Source organism: Pseudomyrmex gracilis, unplaced genomic scaffold (genome assembly GCF_002006095.1).
Source record: "Pseudomyrmex gracilis isolate BER0280 unplaced genomic scaffold, ASM200609v1 scaffold_59, whole genome shotgun sequence".
Lineage (NCBI taxonomy): Eukaryota > Metazoa > Arthropoda > Insecta > Hymenoptera > Formicidae > Pseudomyrmex > Pseudomyrmex gracilis.
In genome coordinates this window covers 785,023-806,754 of record NW_018020643.1, presented here as the reverse complement: position 1 = coordinate 806,754, position 21,732 = coordinate 785,023, and the positions used below count along the sequence as shown (strand labels likewise).

Here is a 21,732-nt window from a genome sequence, read left to right as displayed (position 1 = left end):
TGTCCGTACAATTACTTTTACACAGTCCGATTTGTGCCGTGCTTTTTGTTAATTGGAACAACAAAGTTTGTTTCACGTCAAAAGTTAAACAATTCTCTTGATTGATTTTTCACTTAATTCAATTTCGCTAAGTTACTATTATTCCGTAAGAAAAACACTCGTAGGTTTTTATTATGAGAATTCAATTATTCCTTTGCATATATAAATCTGAACTATTTGCTGTAAACTCGCGCCACGCGCGTTAATTAAAAATCTTACATATATCTTTCTAAAAATGGGCGGCTGAATGCTGTTTTTTTTTTGTTTTTTTTTTGTTTCTTTTTTCGCTTGTCTTCCTGTCAATTAGTCTTTACAAATTCCGTATACGTACAATTTTCATATATAATAATATATTATCGTAATCACAATGCGTTTTTATTTAATAATATAAATATTTACTTATACGTGTCTATTTCGATGATGCAACATTTGTTTTTTGTTCGCACGTGGAAAAATTGATTAACACACCTAATGCGATATTTTTCAGAAACACAGAGTGAAAAAAATTCTAAAGAGAAAGATTTCATGCTTGACATATTTGCGTTAAAAGTCGAGTGAATCTTATCTATCGGTGTGTGTCTGTATGTGTGTGAAAATGTGTGTTGTTACCTTATTATTACAACACTCTATTTGTAACAGTAGCACCATATTTGTATTGTTCGTGACGTAATGCAGATTTATGTGATACGTGTTGCGTCATACGCAGAATTTGTTTCTGAGACGAATAATAGCGTAACTATTTGCATCTTAAAATGTCATTTTCTATTTTTTAGTATGTGTTCACCAGATTTGAAAAGATATCCGAACTGTCTCTCTCTTATTAGTTTTTTTTTTTTTTTATAATTATAGAAAGTATTTTTTTAATATATTTATCTAAACCACACATTTTTACACAAGCAGCGCAACAATTAAAAAAAAAATTTGATATATGTCACGAAATAAAAAGGAAAATCGAAAATTTAAAAAAATTACTTAATAAGTAATTTAAAGATTACTCAATTATGCAAATCAACTTAATTTAAATTAAGCTGTATTTAAAGTCAGACTTTCTAATATCTTTGAGAATTACGAAGTGTATATGTATAGTATATATATATATATATATAGTTATCTCGAAAAGAGTTTATACAACGTGAAAATTTTCCTCCCAACTGTTTGTGTGTTTGCAGAACACGTCTTGATGACAGTTGTTTTTTCTTCTGCCACATGTATGAATTTTTCGCAAATATACGTCGTCTTTTGGATTATCGTTTATCGAAATAAATAACTACTATAATATGCAGTACTTGGAAAAATCTACGTTGAAAAATCTCGTCACGCGAATGAATGCGGCAAAGAGTCGTTCGCGTGTCATCAATCTATCGTATGTTTGTCAATGAATATGTCGGGCGCGTACTAATATCCGGAAATAATGACAAGAATACGAGACGGGATGATATTATCTTCCTCGTTTTTTCCATCTCTAATTACACGGAAGGTACACGATATATTTGCGACGGATCGAGTGAAGTTTAAAACACAAATCGCTTTTTATTGTTTCGGGACGACAATGCGCGCGTTCTCTCTTTGAAATCTCAACGAAAAAATCCCACTCGTTCTCTTCCTCCCCTTGTAACATTTGTACAAAATTATTTCCGCGCAACTTTTCAGTATCTCTTCGATGAGAGGATATAAAAAAAAAAAAAGAGAATTATCGCAAACGAGATAATGCGAAATTTATCTCGATCGGAACAAGTGAGGACGAGAGACGGAATTGATCTGCAAGTAAATCCTGTAAATCCGTTCGTTATATATGAACAGCGAAATTGAAAGACGAAAACCTATCGATCTCTCTCTCTCTCTCTCTCTTTCTCTCTCTGTGCGCTCGTTAAAAGCCCAGGTTCTATCAAGTTTTTCCAATTTCTCATGAAGCAGAGAAAGATAAAAATTTCAAAGCAAACGTGGTCTCGAAGAGGGACAGATTTCTAGGAAAAAAAAAATTAAGTTACTCGCCTTTCGCGCGAATCACCGCTTCTCCGGATGGGAAGCACGAAGGAAAGAAACAGACGATACGATTATCCACCAGGTCGCGCGCACTTGTGGAATTTTTCCGAGAGAAACAACTGGGAAGTGGAAAAAAAAAGAAATGGTAAAAGAGCTCTTGCGCTACACGACACGCTGTGTCGGACGCGATTCTACCTCACACAGTAGGTCTTAAAGATTCCTAAAGATTCAGAGAGCATATCGTACAGGTCTGGGCGACGCAATGCGAATGCAGATGTTGGTGCGACGTGTGCGACGGCGGAGGCGGCGGTGGCGGCGGCGGCGGAGGCGGCGGAGGTGGTGGCGGCATGTAGAGCCAGCCGGCGCCCGTCGCTGGCCAGACCGCAGATGAGGCTGTCGATGTCGGAAGCAGCGAATTTGTGCCGCCTCCGGCGCTAACGTGCGACGTTGGTCCACTTTCTACTCACATCACCTGAAAAGAAGCCGCGATTGAAATTTCCTCATCTCTCTCTCTCTCTCTCTCTATCTCTCTGTAAAGGTTCTCGAAGAAATTGCACGTCTGTTTTTCTCTTCCAAATGTGTAATCGCAAACGTACACTCTGCGTTCTAGAACTCATGTTTTTTTTTCTCAATATGTTTTTTAATATATCGAATATACCACATGTGTGTGTAACGTAACTGTAAAAAAAAAAAAAAAAAAAACGGTGTGATTAACAGAGTCTCGTAATGAATAAATGACACGCGCGATGTATGTCATGCGCGCGATTCGTGTTTTGCTGTTTGTGCTCTATGCAAAGTCAATAAAGCGTTACGTCGGTGTGTCATCAAAGATGTTTTGCAAGAGAACAATTTTACGACTTGAATAGAAATTACAACATAACAATGAGATATTTGTATAAAGCGCAAATAAAATATTGAATTAAAAAATAATTGGAAAAAAAAATTAAGACCGAATGTTCGGGGTAAACGGATTATAATTTATTAATTATATTAGTAAACAAAACGTATACAAAAATACACAAGTATATGTTTATGTATTTCGATATTTCGCGCGTGAGTTTAACATTTGCTTTATGGAAATGTGAGCGCCAGCTGCAACGCAAGAAGCGTCCGTTACGTTTCGAAACGCGGTGCGGAAAAAAAAGCTTTCAGATAATTCGGCCGGCAACGTTAGTTTGCCGCCTGTTTTCGTGTATACATCGTATAGCGTGTAGCCTCGATAGTGGGAGAGTAGTTTTGCAAGCCGAGTGTAATTAACAGCCAATAACGTAAGATTTCAGGCAAGAGTTCGTCGACTCGAATTACGCTGAGAGCTCTGGTTTCGTCGTGTAATTAATCGCCAGCGCGCTTAACGTGTACAGTTAAAGGGCGTTTGTGCAGTCGATAAATTCCACTGTCTGGATATCGAGTGTAGTGTCGGGTATGACTTTCGTACATTCGGTCTACACCGTTGAGTTTGATATTCACCGAAGCCGCGAGGTAATATCGAATTCTGAATTTCTACACATTGACGCGAGCACACACACACACACACACATTCTCTCTTGTAGCAATATCCAGTTACACAATCACAATTTCACACTGTGGATCGCGAAATTCCATGCTTGTTACGCCGAACGAATAAAACTACAATTCGTTTATGTGCAATGTTTCATTTTGTTTTTTAATACTTTTCGCATTTTTGCACTTGCAACGCGACGAGACGAATCGCGTTCCCGTCGATGTTTTTCGTTATAACGCGATAATATCTTTTTCTCGCATTCTTATTCTAAAACGATACCTGCAATATCTGGCTAGCTTCGAAGGCCGTTCCTGGCAAGAGTATCACCGGACTACTGACGTGTCCGCTCTCGACGCAAATCATGTTCGGAAACTCGTCGTCGCCGAAGTCCGGGATGTCGCGCGCCTTCTCCTGCCAGGGATTCCACACGACGGTGTCGGGAAAATTGTACTTCTGCACGCGCATCTTTCTGCCGGAAACGACGTTCGTGATGATGTGCTCCGGCTGCGTGTTCTGGTAGATCCGGTCGGTCCACTCGCACACCGTGACGACGTCGCGGCCTTCTTGGAAGATTTGGTTGTCTCTAGTCTGTGCGAGGAAAACGAGAAGTCAGATTGAAACGAGTTTCGCGATGTAATTATTTCAACGTTACGCGCGATACAACTTCGCACACGCACTTTACACGTGAGTAACGTATGCGTTTCATTTATTTCGCACTTATATTTCGGACGATCTTTGACGTGTCTCTTCTCGAGATTAGATTCTTTCCTTAATGATAAAGAAAGTTGAATTCTTTTGTAAGAAGAGCTTGCAGCGAACGTTAATCACCGGGAACGGGAATTACCGGTTTGAATTTGCAAGAGTGAAGAGAATTGAACATCTCTCTCTACTCGCGCTACCTTGTCGACAAAAGTGCATCCGTGCAGTCCTGTGATTTGGCATCTCCTGACGTCCGGCACCTTGAAGTAAGTATGTAAGAGAAGATTAAAGCTGAACGTGTCTTCTCTGCTCGGGTTGTACACGCCGATGTTGAAATGCAGCTCCTTCTCGCGCAGTATTAGCCTGTACGTTAACCTAAACTGTGAGTTCCACAGGGACCGCGTGAATTCGCTGTCCATTATCGAGAATATTGCCTCGATGTCACCGCTCGGCAGTCGTTCCGGCGATTTCTCCACGTTCCAGCGAATGATTCTCGCGAAGCCGTGAGGTGGTCCGAACGTCGACGCTCCGAATTGTGCTGTCGAAAAACACATCGCGTGTACACATCGAATCGTTTCTTAAATAAGTTTTATCGCAGTTTCAAACGGAGCCTCAGAATGTCGGAAAAATTTAATATGAAATTAAAAATACTAATGCGAAAAAATTTTCAAAACGGCTTGAAATGTTGAAGAGTGTGTGTGTTTTTTTAACAAATTCAATCCCTTTGCCGGGTGTTTTCTCTAATTAGGCTTTTTACATTTCGACGGTGTATTTTTCGAAATTCGGTAATAAATATGCTACGTGCAAACCGCGTCTCGTTCGTTATACTCACGAAAAACGAATGGTATGCCGCCTCTAATGGCCTTCTTTCCATCGAACACGGCGTTCTTGCTGAAACACAAAGCGGTTCGCAGGTTGAAACACAAACGAAACTTTGGTGTTGATATTTGCGTATTGCAGAACAAAAAAAAAAAAAAAAACACTGGTCGGTTTTATGATATTCGATTTTTGTAATTTCTCGCACAATATTTCTCGTTATTTCGGCCCGGTATTTTTCATGAAAAATCCCGAAGAAAACACACAAAACGCTTTTTCTCCCCCTCCGCGCGTTGTTATTGCAAATTGCATATACGCATCGGATGTCAGATTAATGAAACCGCATATATGAACAGCACGTAAACAACAAACATATTTGTTAGACCAACCCTATTTATATACATCGGCGTTGCGCGAGCAACAACAATAAACGAAACAAACGATACAATGTTTCGCCAATTTTTGGCGGTTCTGAAAGTGAAGATTGCGTTTAGTTAAAATTCTTTACCGTAGAGGGTGTTTCTTTCTCGTCCCATTCGGTAATTTATTAAAAGCTTCATCTCACGGTCTGTCGTTACATTAAAATATTACATCAGTAGTTTTTATACGCAGGTACGTATGTAATTTTTAGATGCTTGCGAGGAGAGAAACTCGAGCGGCAACGCTCTCTCGAGTCTCATCCTACAAAGGGGATGAAACAACTGTAATAAGACAAGAAAAGAATTCCTCCTAGTAACAAGCAGTCGAGCGGTTTTAGTACACATTTCTTAATTAGCTCGGTGCGCAATTAACATTCGCGATCGCGCGTTCATTTGTTTTTTCTCCTCGACGTCTTCAAAAACTTCGAAATTTTAGCGTCCGGGCTAGACGCTGTTTTCTTTTTGTTTCGAGTAAAAAGACGCTGTTGTCTCAAAAAATGAGTAATCTTTTCGAAATGTTCGAAGCGGTGTATAAAAGCCGTTTCTAAAGATCGTCGAACAAGTTGGAGAAAACTCGTTGATCCCTTTCGTAAACGAAACTAAGACGCTCGAAACGGTTGATATCGCCGCGAAAGAGAAACGGAGACTTGCCGACGCGTGAGTCTGAAGAGAGGAAGAAAGAGAAAGAGAGAAAGAGAGAGAGAAGAAGAAGAGAAAGACGGAGAACTATAAAGCCAGAGGGCGGATGCAGGATGACCATTAGTCAAGCCTGTCAGGGGCCGCGGAGATGTTCTTAAGAAGGAGCTTGAGGATACACTCGGGATCCAAGGCTGCGCGAGGAGAACGCGCGAAATCGAGATGTATCGGCGTTGAACCAAGCACTGGAGCTGCGTAATCCTCGATTTAGGCGATTAAAACGTTCCCCGACATTGCCGCTAAATTGCTATTTTAAAATCTGTCTCTCGTGAGATATTTTATATTTTTTACAATCAATTTTCAACTCTCTCTAAATTTTATTGTTTTCAAAAAAAATGTCCAACAATACTCGATTGTTGCAATATCGCGCGAGCAAATAAAACTTCCATCGGCGTTGACAAAGTTAATGACTTGAAATTTCGATCCGCGAACTGTATCCAATTGCCGTATTCCCCCGTAGCGCGATGTAATCCATTTTCCTGGATGCGTAAACCGCGAAGGAGGAGAAGGTAATCCCATCCGTTTGCGCGCGATCCCGAGGCGGATGGAACACGCGCGAACAGAGACGGAGAGACGGACAGATAGATGGATCGCGACAAACCCGAACGTCACAGCGAGAGGAGAAAGACGCAGAGAGAAAGAGAGAGATAGAGAGAGAGAGTATGCGAGGAAGATAAGGAAAGAAAGAGCGAGAGAGCATGTGAGAGAGAAATGAAAAGAGACGAATAGAGGGAACTTATGCCAGATAGAGGACGAGGGAAGAGAAAGGCAAGAAGGGAGCGGATGAATACGAGAGGGAGAAAGAGAGAGAGAGAGAGAACGTGGAGAGCGAAGTGAGGTGAGGAAACGAGAGAGGATGGAACGATGTACCACCACGAAGTACGACGACGCGGCGGTAGGAACGCGGCTGACGCCGAGCAAAAACGATCGGCGCTGTCTGCCATGCTTTTTGCGGGCATCACAGTTTCCAACCTCTCTCCTCCTGGTCGTTTCTAGCTGCTGGTATCTCTCCCCGGTCTCTGCCCGCTCGCTTGCTTGCTCGTTCGCTCGCTCGCTCGCTCGCTCGCTCGCTCGACGCCGGCACCCAATTCTCAGTGCGCGGTTACGCCCGGCTTCCTGTCGCGCGCGCGGGATGATATCGCGCGACAGGTATACAGGGTGCCTTGGGATAATTGGGGTGAGTCGATTTGTAAAAGAATTGACGTTGTTTTTTTTTCTTTTCAGGAAGCGACGACACCGGCGATCACAGGAAACTGTGTAACGACGAAATTCGCGATCGATCGCGTATCCTTTGTCGCATTTTCGTCAATCGTTTAGCGAGCGAGCGAGCGGCAGCGATTGTCATCTTTACAGAAGATGCGCGTGTGTGTCCGCCACTCGCAATTTCACCGTTTACAATAATTTACTATTGGTCATCGATGTCGTTTGATAATATTATTTGAAGACTGTTGCAAACACAGAAAACGAAAGTCGGACCTTGTAGGATAAAAAATAATAACACTGACAATATCGACAAACCCATTTGTTAGCACCGTATCATTGACCGTGTGCGAGGTTTATGTCCAACGAACAAACTGATAAATTACGGGTGAATTAACTTTCGCAACACGTACCGTCGCGTCCGTTACAAGCGCGCTTCTTGCAACGCAACAATTTCCAATCGACTTCTTCTTCTGCGGCCGCGCGAGATTGCGCCAATCTTCCGGCGACGAAAGTGTCTCTCTTTCTTTCTTTCTTTCTTTCTCTCTCTCTCTATCTCTCTCGATATTGCGGATGAGGAGGAGAACACGAGAAGGAGAACTCGCGAACGTCTTTTTCGCGATGATTTAATTCCTCGTATATACGCTCGTTAGCAGGCGAGAGAAGAGATTCGCGAGATTCCGACGACAACGACGACGACGTTCCTCGAGAACGCGGCGAACGAAAGAGATTCCGCAGACGGAATATTAATGAGCGAGCAAGTGAAAAATTATACCCTTTGGCTTCATAATGAATCGTTGGCAAGTCGGAGATACTAAGCAGCGTTGAGTCATCGATACTTGAAAGAAAATAAAAAAAAAAAAAAAAATAACGAAAAAGGTAAGATCGAGAAAACCTCGGCTTTGATGAATGTTCGATTATTCGTACAAGACGAGTCAGAAACGATGATTGCGCAAACCCACAAGCGCAATTCGAATCTTGACGGATTTCGTAGTAACAAGCAACGCGCTTGATTTATACACCGAGCTGTCGATCGCCTCCGGTCTTCTCTCGTAGCTCGCGAGATTAACTGAAAGATTCTCGATATTTAAATTCGTTCGCGACGAAGAGAAGAAACGAGCGCAAATGTCATCAAAATAAAAATCGAGCAATTGTAAAAATGTCGTCTCGATGTTATTTTATTACGGAAGCGGAAAAACGAGTTTGCGTGCTCGAGCGGAGCATCGTCCTCCCTCGATTTGCAAAAATCATCGTTCGTCGGAGATCGATCGCGACGACGACGTTTTCGCGCGAAACTTTTTTTTCCTCTCCCCGGCAAATCCGCACATACGTGTGCGCGCGCGCACGAAAACTAATTACCCGACACGACAAGGGGCGATACATAGAGCATCGTGAATCGACAAGATTATAAATAAGGTGTGACTGCGCGCTTTTGCCGTCCAGAAGACAATTACACGGCGCGGCGAAGGAGCAGCGCGAAGCGACGACGCGGCGACGCTTCTTACACGCCGGGAGCCGCTATATCCAGAACCGGAACGAATTCGCCGGAATTGTACGAACGCGTTCCCGCAATATCGCACGCCGCCCCATCGTGCGATCGCCGAAACACTTGTCGCAATGTTAATAAAATCCCTCGCAAAACGACAACACTGTCGCCGAGGGAAGAAATTGTTCGGACAAATTTTGCGTTGTTTTTTTATTTTTTATTTTTTTTATATTGTGCTATCCGATAGCGCAAAGCGATTGTACCAATGCGATCGCAAAAATTGAAGTTTTCTCCAAGACGATAATGTATGTGTGTAAAAATTTCTTACTGTCGAGTTACGTCCATGAGAAACTTCCAAGTGCGCGGCCTGAACAAACTTCAAAGTATTTTATTGTCGTTTTTGCACACGCGGCGACGAGAGGTTTTTGACGTTTTTCGCCAAGTGTGGTTTTCGCGGCACCTTCACCTCAAGTAACTCGAACGCTCTCGAGGGGAGCAGTATTCCCCCCCTCCTTCTTTTCCCAAAGACTTCGCCGCGCGAAGATACAGCAAAATGCGAGAAGCGGATGCCACGCATTATAAGTGCATTAACGCGCGCTAACGTTTCTCGGTCATCATCTGCCACGCTCGCGATTTACGATCGGTCAGTGAAATTCTGACGAGAATTCGTTTCAGGGCCGTGGCCGCGAGAATTATCGCGAAAAACCGCTCCGCGCATACACACACATCGGACCCCTCGTCAGAGTAATTTCACTCGTTGTAACGAAAAAACAACCTCGTCGACCGCATATTATTGTTCCAATCTCGCTCTTTGTTCTTAACTTAGCGCGGTCTCAAACGCAATATTTGAGAAAAGAATTCTCTATCTTATATCAATCCGTTAGCACCTAACGACAATTTTAATTATTATTATAACAATTTTATTAAATACCAAATTTTTTTAAATTATTTTTTCATTAATTACTCGACGTAACGGGAGAATATTGACGTGTGTCTCAAATAAACGCGAATCTTCGGCGAGCGCAAAAGCGAGACAAGATTGTGCGAGGATGAATCTCTCGCAGAAGCGAAAGTGCGTGCGCGAAGCGCATTCTCTCGTTTCTATGAACGTAACAAGGAACGTCTTCTCGCTGAGCAACGAGGTGGGAAGGAGAAAAAAGATCGCGAACAGAACGGGTGTATAATCTCGGGGCATTTATCTTCTCGTTATCTGGGGCAACAAGACCGTCGCCGCGTTTTCCCGACACCGCGGGCCTAGCGCGGATGATTGCCGACGATATATAAGCCCGTAGCTTCTCAAGTTTCTCCGCCCTCCGAGAGGCTTCCTTCGTTCGAAAAACGAGCGAACGTCATAAATAAATCCCCGATCCATCGGCCGAGTCTCTGTTTTTATTTTTCACGCTCGTCATTTCTTTGTCGTTCGACGCGATCAATCTTTCAATCTCTGCGGATCTCACGCTCTCTATCTATCTCTCTCTTTCTCTCCCCACGCAAAGTTGGGAAATTCACAGGTGTTTAATTATGCACCCGAGTAAGGACACCCGGTATGTGTCGAAGTTATCTTCGAGCTTCGGCGAAGCCAGCGTGGTTTTTGCGTTTTCCCCGGATCCCGACAGAAACAGCAGCAGCAGGGCGAGGCTCCGCAGGGTTCACGAGCTTCTCTCGACCCGCAGCCAACCAACCAACCAACCCCCGCGTCGCGGCGAGAGCGCGCTGCTGCTCTCTCTCTCTCGTCTCTCTACCACCACCGTGAAACTTTGTTTAACTAAGGCCGGCAAGAAGCAAACCTATTTATACTAGGTCGGTGCGCGTTCGCGGCGCACATGGACCCGTTCGCAGCTCTTGCCGGGCGAAGTTGCCGCTTCCGACCACCACCGTCGTCGCGAGGTGGTCACGGAAACCTAACGGACGCCTGTTAAACGAGGAAATATGTCCGGCAAAAAGTCCGTCGTGTAATTTTCCGCCGTCGTCGTTGGCCGCGCGATCGTAAATTCAACAATCAACGAACGGACAAATACCAAAGCCTAAATCTCAGGGCGAGATCTCGGGTTTTCCTCCGTTGCTAAGTTTCCTTCGCAACGACGGAGGTCCAGCGCAGATTTCCGCGTTACGTTGTTGTGTAAGAAACACACGTCCGTGCGTAACGTTTCGAATATTTCGTGATATTGTTTTTCAAACACACAAGCCGCGGGAGGGACAAAAATGAAAATGAGATCCACCCTCCTCATTTTCATTTTTGCTTATTTCCGTCCTTGCTTTCGCGAGCTTTACGTCGTTATCGTAATTAAGGTATTATTATCGTTGTGCTCGTTTTTTAGCTCAAAAGAATGTCCGATTCAACGACGCGATAATACGCGCGCTGGCTCGGCGGCGCGATGACGTTATCCAAATTCAAGCGCGGAGATTATTGCCGCGCTTATTGGCGAGCCGTGATAACGAGCTGATCTGGCGGTTCCTCGCGAGAGCTGTGCACGCCGGTGCATAAGTCGGTGTGTAAAGTGAACGAGTGGGCTGTGCGGCCGCTTGAGCGAATTCTTCGCTGGTGACGCTGTCATCACGTTCCTGCCGACGAGATTTCAAATCCGCGCGACCGCAGAGATGAGATTTGACATTCGACTTTCTCTAAATCACCGCGTAAATCGACGATCTTATTAATCGATCGAAAAATCGATGCGTCATGATTTTTTGCGATCTACAAACCTGCAAAAAAGCGCAAAAATTCTCAACACACATTTTTCAAGAAAACTCGGAACGCGTCGAACGGATCCCTTCGTCCGCGAGACGAAGATTCGAACGAGAAGTGTATTTCACTTGGTTCCTGCAAAACACGCAATTATTTTACCGGCTTAAGCCGCGCGTTCCGCCTCGAGTCGAGTTCTTGCTCGGTTTCGCACACGAAGCTTTTTCGCGAGTCGAGTTTGCGCGCGCGCGCGCGCTTGTTCCGTTCGCTCGGGATATACCTTGCAATTAGCAAAAACGGTCTCGCTTTGCATCGGGCGCAGCAACTGTGTCATTCTGTGGCGCGGGCGAGAGCCCGTTAGAAGGATCGACCGTGCTCTCGCTTCACCCGTGAAAAAGGAAAGGATATTCCGTCGCGCGCAAAAATTACTTGATACGAAGAGAGAGACCTTGCGAGGGAACCTTGAAACGCTATTCATCAGTCGTAAAAGTTTCAATCTTATAACGCAATTTCCTGCAATGTCGCCGGTTGCGATTGGCCGATTAATCCGATCCAGATCCATAATTTATCGCGGCGATTAGCTCGAGAACGTGCGCGATAATAAACGCGCGCGATATGATTAACGAGTGGAAAACGCGTTTGAATAAAACGCGGAGCGACACACACGGAACGTAAGAGAGAGAGAGAGAGAGAGAGAGAGAGAGAGAGAGAGAGAGAAGAAAAAGGAAAAAAATATCGTCTCTCGTATTTGGCACTTTTACGAGTTGGTCGGCCGCGCGACATTAATACTTCAAAGCGCCATTTTTCTCGAAATTATCTCGCGCGATACGTACGGGGACCTTTGACTTTTCGCCACGTCGTCGCTAAATCACGAACAAATCTCTCGCGTTATGTATCCGTTGAATTGAATTAACGGATCTCCGCGCGGAGACTCGAGAAGTAACCGAGGGGGATGTAACGTTCAAGAGAGAAAAATCCTTATATTTGTTTTCGACGGAGTGAGCGCGCATTTGCGCGCCGGAAAAAAAGCACCGATCGAAAAAGAAATGCACTTTTCCGCTCGTTCCGCGTGTTTGTCGAAGGGATCGACTCGACTCTCGGAACGAACGTACGACCAGCTCGCATTCGGAATTCCTCTCTAGCAAGAGGGAAGAATTCTCTTGTTCCTCTCGCGCGATCAAATTCCCTCAAGGTGTACTCACTTTGCGATTGAATCTGTCCGAGTGTCTTCACGAGAGAGAGATAGAGATAGAGAGAGAGAGAAGGGGGGGACGTGTAACGCGAATTAAAAAAAAAAAGGGAAGTCGATTAAAGTTCAGAGATGGCGAAGTTTTCGGAACGCGCGCGTCTAGCTTTCAAAGCGAACGGCGGCGTTCGCTCGCTCGAAACACGAGACTCATCCTTCGTACTTATACGAAACACGTGTGTGTGTGTGTGTGTGTGTACGCGCGTCTCGCCGCCGCCAGTTCTTTCCGTCTTTTCTGCGCGCACTCGGGCGAAATTTCAACGAGCTTCCAACGCGGACGATTCCGCGCGCGCGGAACGAAAAACAGAACGGGGGGGACTTTGCTCGCGGGTTTCTTTCCTTCACCCGGTATAAGGCAAGCGATGGGTTATAGGCTTGGGGCCCCCGTAGACTAATGATCCCGCTGGCTGCGGTTTTTGCCGGCATTCTACAGCATTCCCATTCAACTGGATTCTGCGCTTGCACCGGAGCCATTGCATTATTTTCCCTTAGCCGCATTGCGCGCGCGCGGTTTCGAGAGATCGGTGTCGTTCCGCGAGATGCATCCCTTCGCGTTCGTTTCTTGAGCGATTCTCTCATCATCGACTCCACGTGGATCTCGATCGGCGCCGCGCGCTGCCGAACTTCATTTCTCGTAAAAATTCTCGTCACGCGTCGACTCGCAGCGTTAGTTCCCATTTTTTATTACACAGGAAACTATGTTCTTTATTCGCGAATCGCCTGGTAATTTTAATTGATCAGATTCGACATTTTTTCTTTCTTTTTTTTTTTTGTATTTCAACCTGCGAACATGCTTTTTAGACGGTTTTAATTTTCACGAAATGTTGGAAACGAGTAAAAGACTATCGTCGCTTATCGTCGCACAGTGTCAGTTCGCTCGCGTAACAGAGATCATAAATTTTTCCCGCGTCAAAAGTGCGAGATATTAATTATTATCGTCTAGTTATCGGTTCTATTCGACAAAGAATCGCGAATGTGAGAAACGTGTCCTCGCGGCAAATGGATAAATAATCGATGTGACACGTGACGCGTCTCGCGGGAGTGTCAACTTTAAGAAGCCCCAGGCGGAAAAGCGCATCACCAAGTTCTGGTTGGTGTTTTACGTCAAAACGACGCTTTTTACACGTCAGATAAGCGGCGCGCACGTCCGCGCTATCTTCTCCCTCTCTCCCCCCGCCCGTAAAAGTGCCGAGCTGGCAGTGGAAACGCTTTGGCAATATAACGCGCGCGCGGGTGCAATAACGAACGCCGCCAAACCATCGTCAGGTCACACGCATGTGTGTGGATACGCCGCGCACATTTGACGGTATTTATTGCTGTATCCGTTTATGTTTTGTCTCTTGGCGCGAAAATAGTGTTCGCGCGCTCTATTTTCAAGACGGCAAATAAGAGAAGCAATATTTATCGACGAGACGATCGGCGAGAGACACGGGCTATATCTGGAAAAAGAGATCTCTTTTTCTCTCTCTCTCTCTCTGGATTTGCATATCTCTTTTTCAGCCGCGTGAAAATAGGAGCATCGTTCAAACCAAGAAAAAACACGATTCGCGCGAAGGGATCTTCGCGAATCTTTTTACGGTCTATAAACGCCGCGAGAGAAGAGACACGGGCGAAAATAATCGCGACGCGAGTATCGATTGTCTCATCTCGAGCGTGACCGACGGTCAAGCAACGCTTGACGGTTTTCTGTTCCTTTTTTTTGCGACTCTAGTTTCCTTCGCCCGTTGTTGTTGTTCTGTAGCGGTTGTCTCCCGAATGACGATTATCGGCGCGCGAATTAAGCGCGCGCACTGATCACCAGCAGCTCGAAGAATGTTCATCATTGGTTATCGTCGTGGTTTCACTTCCACGACGGTTCTTTTCCTTCCTCCTCCCTTCCCTCCCGTTGTATTTTCTCGCAAATCTACGCTCCCGAACGCCGACAAAAAGTTGAGACGACGGCTGGCGCGGTATCATTAGCGTCTTCTATCTTTTTCTTTTCTTCGTGTCTTTCTCCCTCTCTCTTTCCACTGGGCTATATCGTTTATTGTGCTTTTTCCGCGCCTGTCTTCATATCGCGCCGTCTCGTCGTAAGATTTTCAGCATACGAGCGGCGCGCGGTTCGGTTGTCGTCTCGTCTTAATAAACCTTGATTTTATTTATTTTTTTTTTTCTACAAAAAAAGGGGACAAGAGTCGTCGTTTCTATCGATAACACTGTTAGCGGTTTCGAAACCCAATGTCGAAAAACCCGAGTATTCTTCTAGAGAGCGAACTGACGCATGTGAGGCAACGCGCGATCATAAATGTTCCACGATCCACGAGGAAAGAATCTTCCAAATGCGTTATTGCGAGAGAGAGAGAGAGAGAGAGAGAGAGAGAGAGAAACAAATGTTCTTCTCTCGCCATATGTCCGGCACGAACCAATCTCCGACGACAAAGACGTATGCGGTGTCAAATGCACACGAGTGAGGGACGTTTCTAATGTGGCTGCTCCACGTTCTCTTTGCTCGGTCTGTTCGAGGATCGCCCTAATGTCCCCGAGAGAGAGAGAAAAAAAGAGAAAATGTCTTATACAAAATTCTTTTAATTAAAAATCAATTGACTCTTAATGATAGCTTAATGATAGGCGTTTAAATATTCTAAAACTATGGGACTTGTTTGGACGCGGCGAGCCGGGACGTTAATGTGCGAGTAATTTACTAATCTATTTCACTATATAAATCGATACGCGTCTCGATCCAACCTTGGATTGGAGTCCTCTTCAACGTCTACAGTGTAGCCGCGTGCAAAATATTTCATATCACGTTGTTATTTTATTTATTGTCAGACTCTCCGGAGAGTCGCGTATGAGCGCGATTAAGTTTGTTCGAACAAACACGAGGTGTTTGATTGTCAGGTGCGGAGTCAAATGTGTTTATCGCGCGGGAAGAAGGGGGACGAGTACAGTTATATGTAGGACATTTGAGAGCAATCTTTTGTCGAAACGCACGATTCTCTTCTCTTGTCCTCGGAGCGAACGTATTCTCTCGTATAACAGGACGCGGAGATCGTCACGCGAACGAAGAAGAAGACGAACCGATTCCACACAGGCCGGACGAAACCTCTAATCTGAAAGTCGAGCTGAAATTTCATGGTCGGGGTCCTCCCGGGCAGCCATTAACGACGTTTTCCTTCCACGTTCGTTTCCTCCTCTCTCTCTTTCACTCGCTCGCGGACGAGAGCATGTATGTATGTGTGCGCGCACGTACGTGGCCGTGATGCGTCTTTAGGCGTGCTGAGGATAGACGAGGGACCCTTAATCATCGTCCCATCCCTCCGTCAAGATGAATCGTGCATTTGTATACCCGCACCCCTTTCGCTCTCCCGATGTCTCTGTCTTCGTTCCCGCGTTCCTTGACTCGCTCCGGCTATTTATCTCTGTCGTATCCTCTCTTCTCACTTTCTCTCTCTCTCTCTCTCTCCTTCATTTCAAGAGGAAGGAAAGAGTCACCCCTGACTCGCCGCGGCGCTTTGTCTATTCTCGAACGAGTCTAAGAACAGTTAGGTCGCCTCGCTGTCTTGGTATCGAAAGGGGGTTGCGTGGGTCTCATAATGTGCCTGCAATTCTCCGCACAATCACGCCGGACGTACCCTTTTCCACACTTAATTCGTTGTAACAACGACCAAACCCCAAATCTTGTTCGCTCATTTGGGATTTTTTTTTTTGATTCCACATCTCTATCCATCTCTTTCTCGAATTTCTTTTTCTATCAAAAGATTTCTATCGAAAACTTAACGGAACGATCAAAACAAATTAAATATCTAAATTCTTGCTTTCTCTCTCTCTCTCTCTCCATCTCTATCTATTTTTCATGTGACATTACAGTTGTCTGTAAAATTCGCGTGTAAAGTTTAATAGTTTTCGCGGCGCCGCGTGACGAGAGTTGCGATCTGTCGGATTATTTTATATCGCGTTAATGAGATTCCAGCTGCAATCTGTCGCGTCACGCGGCATTACTCAGATATTCTTCGTTTCCGGTTTTAGATCTCTCCGCAGATGTTCGACGAGCACGTTTGCGGTCAGAACCCGTAAGAACCGAGAGATCAAGACACGCTTCACGTGGTGGTCCTCTCGTATTACCGATACGGCGCGCGCGCAATACAACCGCCAACCGGTCAATTTTGAAATCCTATTTTTTCTCGCGACGAAATTATGTGTTTTGTACATTTTTGTTTTGCAAAAGAATTTTTCTCAGTAATTTTCACAAGCCCGATCCCAGCTGCATAAAAATTTCACACAGCGGCGAGTAATCATATCTCACGGCTAAAAGCTATGTTGAAACAAATATGAGCGCGTCGCTCGGGGCTTTTTGTTACTTATTTATTTCGAACGAAAGGACACGCTACACGTTCGAACGTATCAAATCCGAAACTAAATTTATTGGAAATGAACACCGCCATTTTTCTCGCCTGACGTATATATATCCTGTAGTCTTTAAAGTCTCGTATATTGCGCAGAGCTCGCGATCAGTATCACGCCGCGACCGGACATACCGACGCAACTTTTATGGCTCGTTTCAAGGGAAATTGGAGTAAATTACAAGCGTGTTCGTCGAGCGTCTTATGTATATATATATATATATACTATATGTATACGGTCATTCGCCACTTTTCAACAGCTACATTTTGGCAGAGCAAGCGAAGACTCGTAATTACGTGGGCATATTAAATTCTCGTGAGTAAATACCGAAATAGTAGCAGATTTTTAGTAATCCTAAAATATATAGCGCGATACTTGATCGCTTTTTCTTTTGCACGCAAAAGAAAATCGATGCTTAATTGTTTGCGCGTTCACGATTAAACATTAACATTTGATATTCGATCGATTCTACTTTGTCATCGTGTTCCGCGAGAGAGAGAAAGAGAGAGAGTCGGCGCGGGTCTATTACAAAACCCAGTCTCGACAGCGGCTTTACAGTCGGAAGGACCGATGACTGGCAAGCGACGAGGGGCCCTGAACCCCGGTGTATAAGGTATGTACTGGTCCAGAGAGCGCCCTTGCCTTCGCTCCGTCAGTTTTTTCATCGTCTGCAGCTCTCGGGCTGCTGCCGCTTTTAAAGCGATCGTCACGGGCACCGCGCTTTTACGCGGTTCTTTCTCGGCAGGTGTGCGCGCGCGCCTTCTCCTCTCCGTCTCTCTCTCTCTCTCTCTCTCTCTCTCTCTCTCTTTCTTTCTCTCTTTTCCTTCTTCTCCTCTCGCGCGTTACGCGCTTTGCAACCGATGTCGCATGGCGCACAACGATAACGCTCTTCTCGATCCCGAGAAAATTGTACAAACATTTATACAGAATGACAAAACGACGTCGTAATAAAAGCGTGGTTTTTCCGCGGACTCGATATGTAACCAAAGATCGATCTCCAAAGAACGAACAATCCTCGTGTGCGCCAAGAATTATTTATCAAAAGATGACTGCGCTCTTTTCTTCCTCTCCTCCTCTCTCCTCTGACGTTTCCAAGAGGAGAAACGTATATAGTCCGCGAGGATATTTAATACGTAACGCGGAGCAAAATATAATTTTGATATGAAACACATTCATCTCGCGTCGATAAAAATAGCGAAACAACGCGCCAAGGAAACGAGAGCTTGTAAGTCGTCTCTCGAGACAAAAAATCTTAATACTTGCGTGAATAAAGCTTTTAGCGGAATTGTTATAAATGCGCCGTCAAATCGATTGTAAGTTCGTGGGAAATGAAAACAAAGAAAGAGAGCGGTAGAAAAGTGAATGTGTGTAATCATGCAGATCTGGTTTACCTTTCGTCTGAATGAGATTGCATATCGTTTCATTACGATTTCGATGTAACCTTGAATCAGTCATGTATAAAGTTTTTTTTTTTTTACGAGTCATCGCGAGAGAAAAATAAATCCTAGTATTGATCTGCATCCGCAGAAATTATAGCTTATTATAGCTGTTTTTTTTTTGCGGTATAGCGATTTCTCACGATATACTTGCGAAGCGAGACAAAAGTGATAAATTTTAGAAGAAAACTCTATTCAGACCCCTTACGATTTTTTAACGAAAAAATAGGAGTAAATACGATAATAATAAATAATTATTTTATTGGTGTTTTACCCCCGATATAAAAATAAATAAATAAAAATTCGAGTATAAAACGTAAAATAACGCAACACACACCAAGAATCGATGCGTCAGCAAAAATAAGGCAATAAAATCTACGTAACAAAAAGAAATAAATTATATAAATAAAAAGTGTAATAAACAAATGTGAATATATTGGATATGTAACAAATATAAAACGTAAAATATGTAACATATTTAATATAAAACGACAATCATGCGACACAGTACAAAGCACACGGTGCAAATAAATAAAATCTAACAACTTGTTTGAAAATAAACGATTACAAACGATACAAGTTAAAAAAGAAACAAATAGTATATGAAGGAAAATAAAAATATCAAGAACCGTTGACAAGACAAATAATATTATAATTATATATAAACGATATTAAAATATTGTACAATTTGACCGGAGATTTTTTACATCTTATAAAAGCGTTTTTACGCGTTTTAAAGATGTTTATTAGACAATCTGAGCGCGCGAACAGACTTTGTTCTCGTCAAAAAGATGTTATTATCTCTGCGACTAACGTGCATAGTCCAGGTTCTGCGTTTATGCGAATTGTATTTAATTGCAGGTTTCCATCGCGGTGATTTTACATCGTGAATTACGGAATTTAGTCTCACAATGCGGCTTTGTTGTAATGCTGCTGCGGAGTTTCGGAGATATTTTTGATTTCGAAAACTGTGTTTACGATTCTTTTATTTACCTTGTCTTATTAACCTTTCGTGGATTATAATCTCGCGTCACTGTGTGCGATTATGCAAACGTAATGAAAAATACATTCCATCTCATCTGAGATGCGTAACCTCGCACCTCACCTTACAACTTGCGTCAACAATTTTGCTTCAACTGCTTATCTATACAGTGCGATTCACATAAAATCTGTGTTTAACTTCTGGACTTTATCTCGCAATGTGTTGTAATTTTTGCTTCGCAATTAATATCGTAATATTTTTATACGTTGGCGTACGTCATAGTTTTAAAAACTATATTACCGATTTTTTTGAATTTGTTAATTGTACAACAGCGCGCGCGTGCACCGTCTCGAGAGAATTTCAAAAATGTGCCGTGAGTTGTCAAATGCTGTTTCATTGGCGAATTCGTTTTTTATTGTTTTAAAGTCTCCGACTTAAGGGTAAAAATACAAAGCAACGGTGAAATTAATTATTTGCAAAACAAACGTACTAGAAGTAAAAAGAGACACAGAGACGGTTTTCTCAGCTGAGATTATTTTCCAAGCGGAAACCGATTGTATGAGAAACGGTTACGGAGTCGAGCTCTCAGAGGATGAGACAGAGAGAGAGAGAGAGACGGTTTCGCGTGTCAAAGTGTGTTGTTGCGTATCAAATCTCGCGTGTACTCACCTAACGAACAGCTGTTCCTGATTATTCACCCGCCAGGACACCACCGTGGCTCCTGCAAAATGGAAAATCAAGATCAGCATTTTAATCGGAGCAATCGCACATAGATAAAGGCGCGGAAAATGCGCGATGACACGTGAGGAAAACAAGTGACGCGTAACGCGCGAGAGAGGAGATCGCGTCACCACAGTCGCGTTCCGAGAGAAAACTCTCGGAAAAATCTTCTACAAGAGAACGAAGGGACGCGCACCCGAGGAAACGTAAACCGAGCACGTCGTTGATTTCTGTCAGGACGCGCGAATGAGGCGCGGCAGAGCGCGACTTCCGATTCGTCGTCGTCGTCGTCGTCGCGAACGCACGGACCGACGCGCGAAAAACTCGCGTGGCGAAAAAGCTCGTTGTCGCCGCGACGGTTCGGAGCTTTCTTCTTCATTCATACCCGCCGCGATTCTCGACCGCCTTGTTCCGATAGATCGACGGAGGAGTTTCACGCTTGTTCGCGCGCACATTCACACCACCCACACAAACACGCACACGCACACACAGACATACGCACGCACACGCGCGCGCAGCACACACGTGCACGTACGCACCGTACACACACACACACACCGTGTAAATTGATGGTGCAGGTGGTGTTGTTGCCCCTGTCGAGCACGACAACGCTGGTAGCCGCTGCCATGTTTGAGTCGTGAATGCGCCGCCGGCCGGCCGCCCGACACGGCCAACCTTTGTCCGACGCCCTCGGCTTTGCCCCCACCGTCGCACGACGACGTCGCGATGCTCGGACGCGCGAAGGGCGCCGCGCGTCGTCGCGACGGCCGTTCCGCGAACAGACGACGATCGACGAACGGTAGAACAGCGCGTCTCTCTCGGTCTGTTGCTCGCGCGTGACTTTATCAATAAAATAGTACTCTGTTTTACGTGTTATCTGAGAAACGTTGCTGAAAAGAGCGCAATTTTGTCCGTAACTGGTAACGCGGTAATGCGGAATTAACAGAAATGTGTGCGCTCGTGTTTTTGTGCGTTTATTTTGCACCGTAAGTACACAAATAATTAATACGTATCTACTAAATCCGAAGAGAAACCTGCGTTTTACAATGTGCACGCGTCAATTCCGAAACGGTCATCGGAGTTACCAGACATTATCAAAAACAGCGTGAACGTGTACCTTTGCAAGTAGATTCCACGTTACGAGCCCGTCGTGTTTATCGAATCATCCAGTGTCTGTACTTCGGAGGAAGGAAAACGATATCGTTCTGTAACAGAAACGTGTTTCGCGACGATGGAACGTCCAAATGCAAATTGTGTGAAGTTGGTCTCGAAACTCGCGCGACGTCGCGACGCGCCTGTCAAAATGCGCGATGACAGTAAAGGTAACGGCAACGGCGCCGCGCGCGGCCGCGTTGCGAAAACGTGGCAGCGCCGCGTTCGGCCGCGGCGGCGGCGCAGCACCGCACGGACTTGGTTGACAGACAGCTTCGCGTTCTTCCGCTACGGTGA

The 21,732-nt window shown here is 44.6% G+C and overlaps 1 protein-coding gene across 1 annotated transcript; it reads right to left on the bottom strand.

Annotated features, from left to right (window-relative positions):
• Positions 1-2,372: 2,372 nt before the first annotated feature.
• On the bottom strand, positions 2,373-20,944 carry LOC109854114 (glucose-6-phosphate 1-epimerase). Its single transcript, XM_020426905.1, has 6 exons — positions 20,842-20,944; positions 20,233-20,284; positions 5,055-5,113; positions 4,423-4,760; positions 3,803-4,111; positions 2,373-2,494 (listed from the first exon to the last, which is right to left on the bottom strand). The coding sequence occupies exons 1-6, from the start codon at positions 20,909-20,911 to the stop codon at positions 2,486-2,488; spliced, it is 837 nt and encodes a 278-aa protein (XP_020282494.1). The 5' UTR covers positions 20,912-20,944; the 3' UTR covers positions 2,373-2,485.
• Positions 20,945-21,732: the final 788 nt, after the last annotated feature.

What these genes read in the sequence shown, in the direction of transcription:
- LOC109854114 (XM_020426905.1), bottom strand. Translation starts at nt 20,911, where the DNA reads ATGGCAGCGGCTACCAGCGTTGTCGTGCTCGACAGGGGCAACAACACC. An exon ending in CTGCACCATCAATTTACACG is followed by an intron (nt 20,285 to 20,841) that starts GTGTGTGTGTGT and finishes TCCATTTTGCAG; the next exon opens with GAGCCACGGTGGTGTCCTGG. An exon ending in CAGGAACAGCTGTTCGTTAG is followed by an intron (nt 5,114 to 20,232) that starts GTGAGTACACGC and finishes TTTGTGTTTCAG; the next exon opens with CAAGAACGCCGTGTTCGATG.